At 36.4% G+C, this 16944-nt stretch overlaps 1 protein-coding gene across 3 annotated transcripts in view; it reads left to right on the forward strand.

Moving 5' to 3' along the window:
- Nucleotides 1-295: 295 nt before the first annotated feature.
- slc44a5b (solute carrier family 44 member 5b) overlaps nucleotides 296-16944 on the forward strand; it is a 36457-nt gene continuing 19808 nt past the window's right edge. For all 3 annotated transcript variants that reach the window (XM_042005558.1, XM_042005559.1, XM_042005560.1), the window contains exons 1-2: nucleotides 296-529; nucleotides 14739-14787. In XM_042005558.1, the coding sequence (XP_041861492.1) occupies nucleotides 493-529; nucleotides 14739-14787 (86 nt within the window). In that variant the 5' untranslated portion in view covers nucleotides 296-492. The remainder of the gene's footprint in view (nucleotides 530-14738; nucleotides 14788-16944) is intronic.

The following is a 16944-nucleotide window of genomic DNA, read 5'->3' on the forward strand; positions in this document are numbered from 1 at the left end:
CAGTGTTTCTCCACATGACTCCTCAGTTTGGACAGAGTTGCCAGTGCCTTAAAATTAAGCTAATATGTTGGCAACATTATGGAGCACAAAATGAGCAAGTTGGGAAACGCAACTCTTTTTACAAACAGATACTATGAAACTCTTCTATTCTCCTCTGTCAGTGGTTTCATCAAGCTCTCGTAGACACCAGGACGTGTGTTAGTGCTTTAAATCTCATTCTGACAAAAGAATCGGGACATTCAGCGGCAGAAAAAAGCGGCCCCTTTAAGAACAGTTTTGGAATAATTAATGACGTCGCGCTGTAAACACGACTGACGCTCAGCTGCGTGGCTGAAGCATCTTCAGACCAAGAGCCCAAGACCTCTCCAGGTTGCTGTGTTTATTTCACGACGGGACTGCTGCGAGGCGTTAAAACAATAGAGGTTTACCTCGACTCTCATATGCGGTCTCCAAAACCAAGACAGCGGTGGTGCATTTGTTCTACTAAGTGCCATGGCTAGAATATCGGACATCCCCACATCTTACTATGGTGAGTCGGTTCGTCTTTGTTGTAAACGCAGAATATTGTGTACTGTGTAACACTGACAGCAGGATATAAAGGAATATTCATTAATCCGAATGATGTTTGTATCTTTGCTGTTGCTTGTATAACTAGCACTGTTAAGTGCTAACTGTTTGTGGGCTATTTAACGGTTGACGTCAAATAACGGCAGCGTAACGGTATAAACGTTTAAAACCTATAGGCTAGTTTCTTTTGAACAAAAGACGTGTTTTTCTTGAGTTTCTTTAAAAAAGCATAGACAATTACCTTTATTTTGTTGGCAGTTTCAGTTATATAACATTTAGTCTATTGTTATGATGTAAAGTAACAGTGTGCTGGTTACTGTCATTTCGTCTTTGTACACGCAGTTGAGCGATGCAGTTGATTGAGATCATAAGCCATAGGTAGATTGGTCGATTGATACATTTTTAGCTTACACAAGACAGAAAATAAATAAAGATTAGGCTACTGTTTTTCTAATATTGTACATAGTTCTATCACACTGCTTTGTTTTGTTCAACCGCCAAATAAGGGTGAAATATTAAGTTTGTTGTAATAAAAAGAAGAGCTAATTATAAATTTAACCTAAAATATTTGCAAATATTTGGAATATTTGACCTTTTTAATCTTGAAATCAAATTCTGTATTTATTAAGGTACAAGCTAAACAATAATTGTTGGACAATCCACTAATTGGTTAATCAATTAGACTAATTAGTTATTTATTTGTTAAACCTAAATGCTGTTCTATAAAGTAAATTACACTTCACAGCCTGTTTATCCTTTTAGTTTATATATTAAATTTAATTGAAATGTAATCTCTCTGTAACAGTTGTGATTATTGTTGTATATTTTTCTTTAAAGCTGTAAGTAGCTCAAGTTATCTTTCTGAGTATTTTCAATTTTTCCATACTGAAACTCATCATAAATTAATCAAATCTCTTAAATCATGGCCTTTTTTTGGCTTTGTTTCTGCACCTAGTGTACTTATGCATTATAGGATAACACTGAACATCTCCCAAAACTGAATAGTGAATGAAAAAAGTGTTCATGGACAATTCTCTGTGTGCTGAAAATTTTATTGCCTCAAAAATGACCATGCTGAACATAATTTTTATTTATTCCAAGATTGATTTCATGTTATTTTCCTTTTAAAGACAAATCCATAAAGGTGTATCATCATCATCAATTTATTTATAAAGCTTTTTAACACCAGCCACAGCTCAACAAAGTGCTGTCCATCTAAGAAAATAAAATAAAAGCATAAAAAACGTAAAAATAATGATATCAAACAATTAAAATTAATAAAACATAATAAAAGGAGTCAAATAGAAAAAAAAATCTAATCCAGACCATTAAAACTAGAATAAATAAATTAAATGCAAAATATGATCAGGTCTCATGTTGGGTTTAAGGCCAATGAGTGAAAGTGAGTTTTAAGGTGGATGAGGGAGCCTGGCGAATGGGCAAAGGTAGGTCATTCCATGATTTAGGTGCACTGATAGAGAATGCCCCGTCCCATCTGAGTTTCCGTTTAGAACTGAGGACGACCAGGAGCAGCTGATCAGCTAACATGAGGGACCAGAAAGTATAGCGGTGGGAAAGCTCAGATAAGGTGGAGCATGACCAGTTTAAACTTTAAAAGCAAACATAAGGATTTTAAAATAGACTCTAAATTGCACGGGCAGCCAGTATTGTGAAGCCAGAACAGGGGTTATGTGCTCTCTTTTTTGGGTTCCTGGTAAAAGTTGTGCAGCAGCGTTCTGAACTAGCTGCATCCTGAAAATCTGAATTTAACTGTGGAGTTAATTTGATTTTCCAGTTTAAAATCACTGTCCATCTTAAAACCAAGATTTACAGCTGTGGGTTTGACATACATGGCTCCCCCTCCAGCTCAGCAGGAGGGATCTGACACGATCCACTGTGTCCACACACCATTACCTCTGTCTTCTTTCCATTAAACCTAAAAAAAGTTTAAGGCTATCTATGCTTTAATATCCTCAGGGTAAGCTATAAGAGGTTTAACTGACCAGATTTATCTTTAAAATTTCAAGAAAAGCTATTGTACAGGATTTGAACAATAGAGAATCAGATTACAAACCATCAACTGCAGTTGTAAAACATAGTCCTGAACACTCAGTAAATGAACTTCAAAATTTCACATGGATAAGAAGTATTCCTAAACATAAACTATCCTGAAGAAAAAAAAAATAAGGAAAAATAATAACAACAATAAATCAACCTATCCATACTTATGTAGTGATTACACCAGAAACAATGACTGTAATAAGTGTCAGCACCATTTTTCATGTTAATTGTCATTCATGGTATTAGAGTTTGAAATGACGGTTAAAAGCAGCTTCCTCTGTTAAACGGATTTAAACACAAAGGATTTATTGTCTCCAAGTGGCAGTTTTTGCTGAATCAGGCATATAATGGATATATTTAGACTAAGTGGAGATTTTCTGTCCATTAGCCATGTTGTTTATCAAAGCAGTATAATCCATTATCAACACCAGATGCCACACAGACAGCAGTAGCTTTGTTCTAAAACAAAGCCTGACTTATATTGGTGCGTCTACCAGACTGGTGGTTTTATTAAATAGTATTTACATTTTTCATGCTATAATCTTCTGTTTAGTTGTAGAAATTATTACATTTAGGGCTTAATTTTATTTTATAGTTTTTCTTTATACCATGGATGTCCAAACTCGGTCCTCGAGGGCTGCTGTCCTGCAGGTATTCATTGTCTCCATGCTCAAACGCACTTGACTCATATTAAATGGCCTATGAAGCCTATGAAGTTTGGCACAAGGACTCATTAATTTGAGTCAAGTGTGTTGGAGCAGGGAAACATTGAAAACCTGCAGGATTGTGGCCCTTGAGGACCTGAGCTGGAGACCCCTCGTATATACTATTAAGAAAATCTCTAGTCCTATAGTATTAACTGTACATTGATGTCAGATCTGATTAGGTACCCCAAGAATATATACCAAATCATTAGTCCAAACCTAGCAATAATGCAGTGCATTTTAACTTGGTTATAATTAAAACCTCTTTCATGTCATGCTTATAATTGATAACCTCTAGAGTAATCCTTATCACAGTCTTCCACATCATAATTAGTTTAAATGAATGTAATATATCTCTGTTCAAAATGTATGTAGTAATAACATTTACAGTGGCTGTAATGAAGCCTTGAACCTCAGATACTGTAAAAGCTCTATTTTCTCACATCAACTTCAAACAATAAGTTACCCTTACTGGACAGGATGGGATGCAAAAAGTATGCTGTGGAAATTGAAGGGTCATGTTAAAGAATTGTAATAGTGATGGTTTTGTTTTGATATCAACATGATATGTATTTGAGAAATTCACATTATTGATACGAGTGGAAACCACTGTGCTGGCAGGAAAAAAAAAAAATTAGCAAAGCTGCAAGGGTCACCAGATGGCACTCTTAAATCCTGTATTCCTTACCTACTCCATGCACATATAGGCTCCATCGGACATTACCCGCACTTTGTAATGGAGGATCTTGAAGGGTATAGCCCGCACATTGTCTGACCTGACTGATACAGAAAATTGCTTCCTTACACTGAGCTTCTAAGTATATGGTCTTACGAAGTTCAGTGCCTCAATACAAAAACAGCTAATGTAACAGAAGCATTGTCAGGTCTGCTCCTGACAGCTCCTGATGTGTAAAACTACAGTGTCTTCCTGATTTCCCCACATCCTGACACAATTTGTCCTCAGACCTCATGACTCCAGCAATCTGCCAGTCAAGACTGCAACTTGTCAGCTGTAGCTGATCTTCTGTGCTCTCTGCAGACATGCAGCTCACCACAGGGAATGTCAAACTCTATCTCTCCCTGTTCACAAATTCAGGCGGGTACTTTTCATTCTGCCATAGACTTGACAGGAGAGATTGTGTAAAGTGTTTGAAGTAAAAAGCTCACTAACTTTTAAATTATATGCATTATTTAGTTACAGTATACATCAGATACAATATTTCAATTGTCCTCTGGAGCATTAGCTGAAGTGCTACTCTGTGGAAATTTTGAGAGAATTTACTAAGACAGTTTAATTAAGAAAAATAAATTTGCCCCAACAGCATGTAACAGCCAAACTAGTGGAGCATGGCATGGAATTATGGTGCTCCTCAGTGTTTACATCATCTGCTTTATTTTAACTCTCCATTTTTTTTTTTTTGCTCCATCAGCTAGCCTGTCAGTTTTGAGAGTTTTTGTTTGTTTCTCACTTGAAAAAAAACTAAACACTTTATAATGTTGTAATACTGGTTCCACTGATGTTAAAACATTGCTTTGATCATTTTTGTAAGAGGCAAAAATGTGAAAAACATCAGAAAAATGTGTTTGTAAAGTGGTCTTAAAAAAATGGCAGTCCTCCAAGCATCCTCCACTCAACATCCAGATTTTTATACTTATAAAGATCATGAAAATTCCAGTCAGAAAGTAGAAATGTAGCTCATAATCATGCAGTGAGAGGTTTATAAGTAACAATGTAGATATGAGTTCCATTCACTACAAAAGTGTAGTTGGGCACACTGCAAATTAACAAATTTCCTGCATGGGCACCTTCCCTAAACGCTGCATTTTTACACTGAGTCAGTGCAGAATCTTGACAGAAAGCTGAAAGCAAGGGTTTTGAATCAAAACACTGACAGCCTCTTGCTGTGAATTTCAGCTGGAGAAGGTTGTAGCTAAATGGATCTTTTGCAGCCAGGACTAAGTGCTATTATGGACTTTCTAAGTGTCACTGTCCTCTGCAAATACCTGTGTCAAATAAAGGCTGTTACTCACTCTGGAGAGCACTTAAACATTTATTCTCTTTTATGGCCTTTCTGCTCATTATTGTAGAAGATCGCATTCTGTACAAATAAATGTATATATTTTTCCCATCATGTCATTAACATTTAATGATGTGGGTGGGTTGGTAAATCATTTCAGTCTCACAGGACATGAATATTGTTAAGATTTGTGAAAATTTGCTGTCAAGCTGGAGAAAGCTTTATCAGTGCCAAGAAGATTTCAAAATTACAATTGGTAGTGTTAAAATAATCAGCAATTGCTCATGACTATGAAGTAAAGTGGCATTGACAGTGATTCACCATAGACAGCCTGAAGAGACTCTGGAAGGTAAGGAAAAGAAAAGGCAGCTGCATTTATGCCAGGCACGTACAATTTGATTCTCTCTGGTGCACAGTGAAACTTGACGTGACTTTTGATAAGTCTTACTCTATGTCCAAGCAATGTGGCTAACATTGTTCAAACAGATATGTCAGTATCCCAGAAACAAAACTAGAATGGTGTTTTGTTGTCAAGAAGGTCTTCAGCCTTGTTTAGATATATATCTTTTTTATGGTTTTAGTGGCTTTGTTACTGATCCCCATGTGCAGACTGCTGACAGGCAGATGTTAAGAGTCCTCCCTGCGGATGAAGACATGTTACATTAATGTTGATCAAATCAAGACATTGACCCTCCATTAGAGTGTAGAAACAAAACAAACAAATAATACTCTTATCTGTAAATTGTCTCTTTAAATAATTAGATTTTCTTAATTTGAAACACATTGTTAAATATGTCTTTTAGGGCAGGGTTAAAAATCAGTTAATCGATTTTAATCTATTCAAATTAAATTAATCCAATATTGATTTATTAAATTTGGAGACTGATTTTTTTAAATGTCCTTATTTCCAGTAACATGACCCTACTCTCGCGTGACTTACTGAGGCTCAGCAAGATCTTAACATATATATATATATATATATATATTTATATATATATATATATATATATATATATATATATATATATATAGTCTTACATTAGCAAATAACACTAAGACCGCGACACTCATATTAGCAGCTAATGCTAACAGGTACCATCACGTTCAACAGCAGGAAGTAATGACCCCACGCACGTAGCTTAAAATAAATCCGATATGGTCATGTAAAGTCAAATTTTCTCTAGAACAGGTTACACTTTGTTCTTTTATCAAAGAGCAAATAGTCTGATGCTATTTATCATATTTACATGACGGCATGTCATAGCTGCGCCTGCTTTCTGTATCCACAGCAGTGAGTACACACACAAGTTTCCGTTAGCTGAAAATCAGACAAAAATATGAGTTTTTTGTAAATTCTCTTAGCAGCTGAAGATGGAAGCGTATTGCTCGAGTAAGGAGCAGATGGAGTATTTCTCCTGCTCTGGTGTTATGCTGATAGCGTCATGGTTATCACAGCAGCGAGCACAGCTGAACAAGGTCAATCTACCTTCATTGAATGAATTTCTGAGTTGTATTACAGCTTTAAATGGATCCAGTGTTTGTATAGGTTTTATTAACATTAGCATGTTATCTGAAATCTGAACTTTAAGAATAAGAATGAAATGGTTTCATCAGAACATTTAAAAAGTTTAACTATTTTCTGTTCTGTGGGTTTTATTTATTTAGTTATGTCCATCACAGCATTTCTGCCTCAGAATCTGGGGAAACATTTTATTGTTATGGTACTTCAGAAATTAATGTGTCAGATCAGATTATTACAGTAATCTGATTACTCCCAGATAGCTGATTTTGATTGTCATGTAAATGCACTTAGTGTTTTATAAAAAAATAAATAAATAAAAGAAAAGAGTTATCCGAGAACGTCTTTAATATGAAAAAAATGGTGGTGTTACAAAAATATCTGTAAATGAAAAGATATCAAATCGAATTGGATTTAATAGAAATCAAATCAAAAAAGGCTGTTGTAAATTGAATCGAACAGATTCAGGAATTTAGTGACTATACCAGCCCTAATGTTTTTTATTCACATTTCCCCTTTTCCACTTTCTACTCAGCTGGGCATGTTAATGTTGCATGGAAGTAGTCAGTAGAGTTGTAATTAACAGCTGAGTTACTTTAAATATTACCTTACAAATTATTGTTTTGACTGAGGATTTGAGGATTAAAGAGTTGTAAAAGATACCCGTTAAAACTTCCTGCAGTATAAGGTGGCCAGTCAGTTTTTTTGATCATCAGTCTAAAACTTTATTAAACAAACAATCATATGATAAAAAAAATGTTTGAATCTTACATTTTCGGAACTAAGGACACCAGATGTTTTCCATTTTCCTTTAACCTACCAAGTTATGAATTAATTTTCCTTTTATTGACTAATTTTACAATCGACCATCCAATGCAAAGTGGTATCGCTAGTAAATTACTTAACTGATTTTAATAATATTTCTAGATTTTTCCCTTCATCTTGACTTTTATTTGTGTAAGTCTTTGGCAGATCAGAGTATAGTGCAGTTAAAAATATGCAGTAGACTTAAAAAAAGTGTTATAAAAAACACATGTTCATAGATAAAGTCTTTTGTCCTAATGTTATGTTCATCCTGCTGTGCTTTTATGAATCTGGGTCTCACATAAAAATAGTTGAAATTCAGTGTGTAAAGTGGGATTACGATTTGTGTGTGAATACTCAACCACTGACATAACTGAAAGCTTCCACTGAAGTAAGGCAAGTTTATTTGTATATCAAAATTCAACGACAGGGTAATTCAAAGTGCTTTACAGAAAATAAGAAGCATAATTTAACGTTAAAAACAAAAGAGAACGGAAAAAGTAAGAATACTGGAGAAAAAAGTATTAAAACATGATCAAGTTAAAAAAATTCAAGCTTAAAAGACACAGATGCAAAAGTAACCAAGGTCACCAAGTCCCAGCAACACTCTTCTACTTCTCTGCTTGACGCAGCAGGCCTTGCTGTCAGCATCTGACACACTGCAGCTGATTCCCCTCCAAGGGGCTGAATCCCAACCCCAATCTCACTTTCCTTGTTTTTTGAGGGAATGTCAGTCATCTTCCCAGTTTTTTGTCAGTTTGCTTCTCTCAGTAAATATCCCACTATAAATGCTGTTCATGCAGAAATGGGGGTTAACCCAGTGGGCTAATAAGTCAGATGCATGGTCATCCACCATCTGCTGATAGTTGAGACATTTCCAAAGGACTCTACTCAGTAAAGCTAAACCAGAGATCAAGATGTTATTGTCTTGTCTCAGTAAGGAGACAAGCACTTTAAAGGTTGTACTGTTCTCCGGAGAGGGAGAATACACGCAAGGCAAGAAAGATGCTTCTGTATAATAGAAGAAAGGCAGAGAAAACATGGTCATGATGCCGTATGGAGAGCATTTGTGTGTATTTTATCTCCCTTTTAATATTATGAACCTAGTAAGCCATCCAGAAGGTTGTTGCTGTGATGTCTTTCACAGATGGACGATTTGTGTAAGAATTTTATGACATACATGGATGGATGGATGGACGGACAGATGGATGGATCGATGAATGGATGGATGGATCGATCTAAAAGTCTTGCCAGAAAATATCTGTCCCCTATACAGCAGAAAAAACCTAAAAACTTATACTTTATCTGTATAGATTAAAGGAAAACACAAAGGCCCATAGCCATATTACTGATGTAACTTTCCTCTATGGATTGGCAGAAGCCAGTGCTTTAATCAAATATAAATGACTATACTGTACCCAGTATCCAGACTTACGAACTATGCCTACCCTGCTGACTGGTATCATTATTCTGATGTATTTTTAAGTTTCTTTTTTTCTCTTTAAACTAACACCTTTTTAAGCATAACTTTGTTAAGATTATTCCGACCCTTTCAGATTTTGCTACATAGAAAAAAAATCTGAAATAAGAAGTGTTTTATTGCCTTTCTTATGAGATGTTTAAGCTCTAGTTTACCTATTTTGGTGCTTCTTTAAAAAAAAGTGTGTGCTTTGCCTCACTAGAAATCTGTATGATAGTTGAATAAGAGACAAGGGAAGATAAAAAGGATAAGGACCATGGACACTCAATGTCATACATTTCTGATCAACTATCAATGCTTTGCAACAGAACAAAACTGATGCATGTAGACCTGAGTCAGCAACTCAAATGATGCATTTCGATGTTAGAGTACTAGACCATGACACACCTCCAGAGGTCTTGTGTGCACATCTTAAGTGCCCAATGTTGAGGCGACATGATAGATGGATGGGTAATATCACGCAGCTGGTTTTAATGTTGTTGTTTGCACACTGAAAGACCTCACAGTCAGTTGTGTGAGAGTGTATTATTTGACAAATGGAACAGAAACATAAGTCATGGAAAAACACAACATGTTTTTTTTTCTCATCATCTGTTTTTAAATGAATAACTGTTACACTTGGAATATGGATAAGTTTATCTATGTTTACTCACCATTAATCCATCACAAATTCTGTTAAGTATCCTGAGCAACCAATCATTTCTTCAATGTGTTCGCTGTCATGTTTGTTTTGTGTTTATTTTCCTTCACTGAATTTTTCCCCTGTTGGGTTACCTGACCCTGTCTTTGGCACTCTAATGTGCTCTTCACCGATGGCTCACATGTAACTTCTTCCTTCCGATTCATTGAAAATATCAAATATGAAGTCACAGACTGGGACATGTCTGCAAGCTTCTTAAATCACATCTTTGTAGCGTTCACGTATAACGGTTCGTAAACACCAATCAAACTATAACACTATAACTCAGTTTAGGGACATTATACCTCCAACTGTTATACCTATGTCGTTTTACCTTGAAACTGTTTAATTAACTTTCAACTATGTAACAGCCTTTTTTTGCTGACCGATGAGACAACCTTGCCGAAGCGCAACCATCACTAACTTTAACATTCTACTTTAATAAAAAAGTGGCCACACAGAAGCCAGTCCTCACGTAAAGTCATATTGAACAAACCTCTGGAAGTGTGCCAAATAACACAGAGTTAATAACTTTACTGTTGCAAAACCCAATTTTATGCTGGGATGTTTTCCTTTAATAGAATGAGAAGACAAGTCAAGATTAAAGAAAGATGGATGTGTAAAAACTTTATGAATCTAGTTTTGACAGAAGAGCAGTTTCACTGTATGTTGCTTTGCCCAGATCTCAGAAATACATATAAATGGAGTTAAAACAACAAAATAGTCCTTTCCAAATGGCCCCATTGACCCAGCCCATGTAGAGCACCTGCAGTGTTCTAGCTGTTTGCCTGACCACAGTATGAAAGAGGCCATTTGTTGGACAGTGGAGCCAGGGGACACTGGAGCCTGTGTTTGCCGGTGTTGTTGTGAATATGTACTGGATGTGTGTGTATGGAAAAGAGCTAAGAAACTCTGGAAAGAAAGTGAAGAATTTGAGATGTGGGGGGCATGATTTACTATCATCTTGTCTGTTAGAAATGTGGATTGTAAATCATTTCTGTCAATATGACTCTAAGTCTTGATGATAAGATTTTTAAATGGAAGTTTTTTTTTATTAATGTTTATGCATGTTACAGGTCTTTATGATGTTGTACCTTTATCTCAACAGATTTATCCATAGATTATGTTCCTTTCAAAGACTACATAGAAATGCAAATCAGGATGGGGTTGAAAATTCCTACCAAACAATTTGTCCAATCCTAATGAGCAAATTTTCCCCATCAAGCCTTATTACATTATCCCATTTCAGTACCACCATGCATTTTGTGTTATGCATAAATCTGTCAGTGCAGGTCACTGTGCCATAATCCAACACTATGTCAATAAAGGGGATTGGTAGTTAGTGGAGCTAAAAGTGACCCTTGCTGTCCCAGTGCTACATGCCTGCCAGGCTTTTTCCGAATGCCTTTGACTACAGACCCTCATTCAGCATGTCTACAGCCAGCAGCACACATCCAGTCCACCAGCCTCATCTCCTGCATGGGCAGACTGCAGTGCAGTGTAAACAGCCGTCATCTAATGCAGTGTGTGCTGGTGGCCCAGCATCACTGATGTTTTTATCGCTCTCTCTTCTCCCAACACTGAAATGTGTTTTGTGTTTGTGGGTCAGAGGAAGGTACAACAGCTTGGTACAAATATTTAGGCTCATGTAATGAACAAGAACAGCAGCTAAAGCTAAATTTAGCTTTCAGGTGAATAAGCACATGCTGTGTCACCTGGTTGTTACTGCATTAGAACAAGGAGGCATGAAGTCCCCAGAATACCTTTCAGCTTATTGTGGATTCAATGTTAAAACTTTCTATTGAAGAGTCTGCTTGCACAAACTCATATTGAGATTTGAGTTTATAATATCACATTAACAGTCCAGTTCATGACTGCCCTTTTTAGGGAGCCGACTGTCGTATCAGTTCTCCTAGTGGACCTTAAGTGTTGGCAGACTATACAACACAAAACAGTTGGGGAATCAAGACACCACTGACATGAACGTATCTCCTGACATTTACTGCATCACAATCTGTCCTCTAACCGCAGCCTCCCTTTGATCTCACTGTGATTCAGCTTCCACACACCATATGGACAACGTTTTTTTTTTTTTTTTTTTTACCGTAATAATTCCCATGCTGTGGAGATCGACATGGATAGTCACACAGCTGAGAAAGATCAATGAAGAAAATATTTAAAATATGTGTATCTTCAGCTTGCATCTTTGGTCTAGTCTAGTAGCTAACTACATATCCTGCTCACCCCACCAGTTATATTTCTAATTAGCTCTGTTAATGTGATACAGCCTGCTGGCCATGAAGCTGTAGCAACAACCACTGGGAAACAAGAGTTATTACACACGATAAGAGGCACAACATAGAGCATTCAGTACATCATGAACAGGTGCTGAATTTACAAGCCAGATCACAATTTGAATGGTAGAGTGAAATCTTTAGTTCTTATCTTAAAACAAAAATTATGTTTACCCTTTGTTCTCTGTGCTCTTTTTTCTTTCTTTTTTTTTTTTTTTTTGCTGTCAGCGGTATTGCTTCTTATTTCTGATATAGTTTTTTAGTTTTTTGAAGATAGTTGTATTATACCAAGTTCAATGTCATTGCTGTGTAAAAACTGCAGTGAGCACCTGGTCTTGTGACAAGTGTCCTTGAAGGAGAAATTCATGCTTTTAACTTAACCCAGAGTATTTCAAAGTTTTAGCACTAAAACATGGCTGAATTTTTCAGGATTTTCACTGAGAGCTAGATGGATGGCTGTGTGCTAAGAGTACTAACTGCAAGGACAAGTCAAACAGCTTATAAAGCTTTGGTCATGCTAAAGTATTAAGGATTATTATATCACCTACTCTGCCTCAAAGGAAACTTTCACAGTCCCACAATCATGAGACCAGCTTTGGATTTAAAGCTGACCCTTCACTTTTTGACTTTCTTCCTGGCTTTTATTTTAAGACTCTTTTTTGTCTCTATGTGACTACTTTTACTTTTTAAAGAAAAAATTTTTTAATGACCAATAATTAATTTGTTTAAATTAACTTTTATTGATAAAACACACATACACAGACATATATATATAGTTCATTGTGAAACTTATAGAATCTAATTCGACTCCCAACCTGTGATTCCACAATATTAAATCAGATGAGTAATTTTACTGCCATCACAGACTGGTTCATATTCAACATTTTTCAATGTTTTTTTTTTTTTTTTTAACTTTTTAAACTCGGGCACCGAAAGGGTTAATAGTTCTACTTTTGCAACCTTTGTTTCCTGTCCAGATGCTTCTTATGTTGTATTCTTTCAATACAACCTCACTGTCTCCACACAGACACACAGCTTTGTCCTCCACATCTGCAAACATATTCCCTGTTTTAAAAGCCCACTTTCCCTTTAGCCATTTTTGGGGGAGAGGGGTCATTGACAAATGTGAGCAGCTCAGTCAGGCTGCTAGAGAACAAGAGCTTGGGGGTGAGTGATTGATGTGCCAGTGTACTGGCAGTGCATTGTGGGACTTGTAGTATTATGGTGGCTTGTGCACTCTATCAGCGTGCCAGCTCTAATAGTGATTAGATAAGATCATGCGGGCCAAAGATAATTAATTCCCGGGCCAGATGTGGCCTCCGGGCCTTGAGTTTGACACATGTGATTTAGACAATCAATTTTTGACATTTGTTCTTTGATTCAGAATGCTAGATTTAATTTATTTCCCCACTCCTAATATTTGCATATGCATATTGCAGTGTAATTATTTCTCAGACATTTTGAATTCTTTCAACAGGATTGGTTTGGTAACTGGACAGATGGGACAGACCCACTCATGCTGCCCCTAAGACTGCCTCAGCTGCTCGGAAAAATTATGCTCCATGTGTGATGATTAATTGGTCCTTAGCAACATGTTATATTTACTTTCATCTGGGGTAGAGACCATTTGGGGACCAAAGAAGCCGGCTGGTAAAAATTCAAGTGCATTCGCCCTGTTATGTCTAAAAGTGAACACAGTCAAGAATTAGCCCTTTGGGAGACCAGTGGTGCTTGCAGACGTTCAGTATTTATTACTCTGCTGGATCAAATAGGGGAATCCTCTCCATGAACCAGATAAGCTATTATATTTTTAGGTATGTGACATTTTTCGAGCTTTTTGTCGCTTTGCTTTAGCATGGTCCTCATTTAGATTTGCAAGGAAAACAAAAGTACAGTATACGATGACCCAGTTAGTATGTGTTTGACTGAACAGCATCCTAAATTGATACTGTGTGTTGTAGTTATATAATAAACTATTTGGATGTTTTATTCAGTTTTTATATAAATTTCATTTTGTTTTAAATTATACCAAAGTTAGCCATCTTGTAAATGTCTCTAGGCAGTTCTTTTGGTTTAAAATGATCATGTCTAGAAAATCTGTGAAGGAAGAATTCTAACTTCAATTTTCAAGATTACTTGGCTTTTCTTCCTGAATTGTTATACTTTTAGTGCATTAAAGTTTTGTCAAAAACACATTATTTGAGATTCTATTCAGAAAGCTATATTGTGGCCAAAGTGAACATAAGCTGGTCATTACTAAATTCTCATGCTAGTCTAACTGTAAGTTTGCATAAATGCAACAAGATTGGTTTTTATATGTTTGTCACTTTGACAGACGATTGGCTTCTTGCAGAGGGCACATGAAGCATTATGTAATTCCTTCCTAAATTTTTTCATTCAAAATTCTTTAGTGACTTATTTTTTCCTCTTATTGACTTTATATTCTCCAAGACAATAGACTTACAAAACAGCCTTAAATTCTGTTAATTATAAGTTTCCACATGCAGTATGTCTATATTCTAGGTATGCACTTGTCGATGTATTTTGTAATTTCTTTAGAACTATGTCATGATTTTGTCAACTAATCTATCCAAACTGTGCTCATCTTACAGGTGAGCCACGCAGGTTTGACCCAAACTTCAGAGGGCCCGTTCAGAACAGGTACTCATCATCACTATCTTTGCATGTAAATTACATGCGATATGCCTTTTTTTATCACTCACTGAAGACCTCTTATCTGTATGACAAAAAACTGAAATCTAATTAACTTGCATGGTATTACAATCTAAGCAGAGATAACACAAGATTTTTTTAAGGAAATACTTTTTTGTCATTTGAACTATGTCAGTGTCAGCTTTATCTATATAGCACTTTTAAAAGCCCATTGCCAACCAAAGTGCTTTACAGTTATCAACAATAAGAAACAATTATAGCAAAACAGTAAAAAAAATAAAAGAAAAAAGAAGCAGTGAAATAAAAACAGATAAAAATCCAGAAGGGGTGACTCTGCTCAGCCAAAGGCCATGGTAAATAAGTGGGTCTTATAACGCGTTTTAAAAATGAAGAGGCCATTCGCAAACCACACAGGGAGGGGCAATGCGTTCCACAGTGTGGGAGCCACAATTACAAAGGCTCGATCTCCTCTGGTTTTCATGAGGAATCGAGGGACGTCCAGGCCCATCTGGTCAGCTGACCTAAGGGCTCTGGAGGGTTGATGCACCCTAACAAGGTCAGATAAATGTTCTGGGGCCAGTCGATTCAAAGACTTAAAAACAAATAAAAGAATCTTAAAATCAATCCTGTACCTAACTGGATGCCAGTGAATTGAAAGCACCGGCATTATGTGCTTGCTTTTCTTTGTCCCGGTTAGTAGACGAGCTGCTGCAGTCTGGACAAGCTGCAGACGGTTGAAATCTGAATGGCCAATGCCGACGTACAGGGAGTTACAGTAGTCCAAGCATGATGAAAAGAAAGCATGGATAAATTTTTCTAGATCAGCCCTTCTTAGATAGGAACAAACTGACCCTCCAATATTTGACCCTTACGTGTTTATTGATTTTGTCCATTGTGTAATCATTTTGGCACATACCCCTATCTGAGTGCAGAGAGATTGATTAATTGTCACGCTACGTTAATAAAGATTGAAGCTTGGGTGCTGGCAGCTCTCTCTACTTCACCACACAGATCAATGGTAATAAGTCGAGCTGGTGGCTGGAGTTAACCCAATGACACAAATTAGTAGGCAGTCAGATTTCCACAAAACAGATGTAGTTTATGCTAGGGATGTCATGAGAACTAATACCTCTGTACCAAGTTGGTGCCATAATTCTGATGAAATAATGATACTAATTTTCCTTTTTTATGGTATCAAAGCAGATGCTGCTGTTAGTTATATTTATAACATATAATCAAAGCATTCATATGATGAAGTGTTGCAGCAGTTGGCGCAACACTCCACACAACATACTCACTACTTAGAATTACCTTGTTCATGTTAACATTGGATTATATTCTTGAGCTTGGCTCCAGTTATCATTTTTGTCAACCATCGAAGTTTCTCAAATGAAGAAATCTATTTCTGTTGGCAATGGATACCAGATTTTGTACTACTTTGATACTACTGTGCACACTTCACTGGGCCTTCTGCAAGCAGATTGTGAAATGTGTTGTGTTTTTGGACAAGCTGCAAGCTGGCATCTCTCCCAATGAGCTGCTTTCTGCCTAATAAGGTGTATAATTTTGTACGTCAGAGCCTATGACTAAATCTTTTTTATATTTGACCTATGAAGTTAAAGCGCCTTTTCTTAGTTGTAGCTTAGCTAGTACATGAAAGTGGTTTAAATAAATAAACCATAGGAAAAGCAGATGTAGATCATACAGTGAAGAATGTAGAATTATAAACTTAGAAGGGCTTGCCTAAAATTAGTGGCATTAATTTAAATTTTTAACTTTGGCATTCATTTAAAATTAATTTTATATTTTAATATTGTATTTTCTTACGCACAAGAAATTAAGCAATAAAGAACTTTGTCAATAAACTACAAGGATAACCTAATAGGCTTTTCTTGATGTTTTACTCACTGTCTGAGGTTGTGTATGCTCTTATCTCTTTTATGTTCAATGCCAGTTTTGCAGGCTGCTGTGAATGCATGTTACAATCCTCTTGTGTCTGTATCCCACCTTCTTCCATCTGATTGGATAGAGCTGGATGAAGGCATTGAGAATACTTTGATGTTTCTTTGGCCCAGGGGCTTTTCTTAATGAGAACTGGGAGAGGACCAACTCTGTGGTTAACTTTTTTTCCATCCAAACTTCAGT

This window comes from Melanotaenia boesemani, chromosome 14, assembly GCF_017639745.1.
Source record: "Melanotaenia boesemani isolate fMelBoe1 chromosome 14, fMelBoe1.pri, whole genome shotgun sequence".
Taxonomy (NCBI): Eukaryota; Metazoa; Chordata; class Actinopteri; order Atheriniformes; family Melanotaeniidae; genus Melanotaenia; species Melanotaenia boesemani.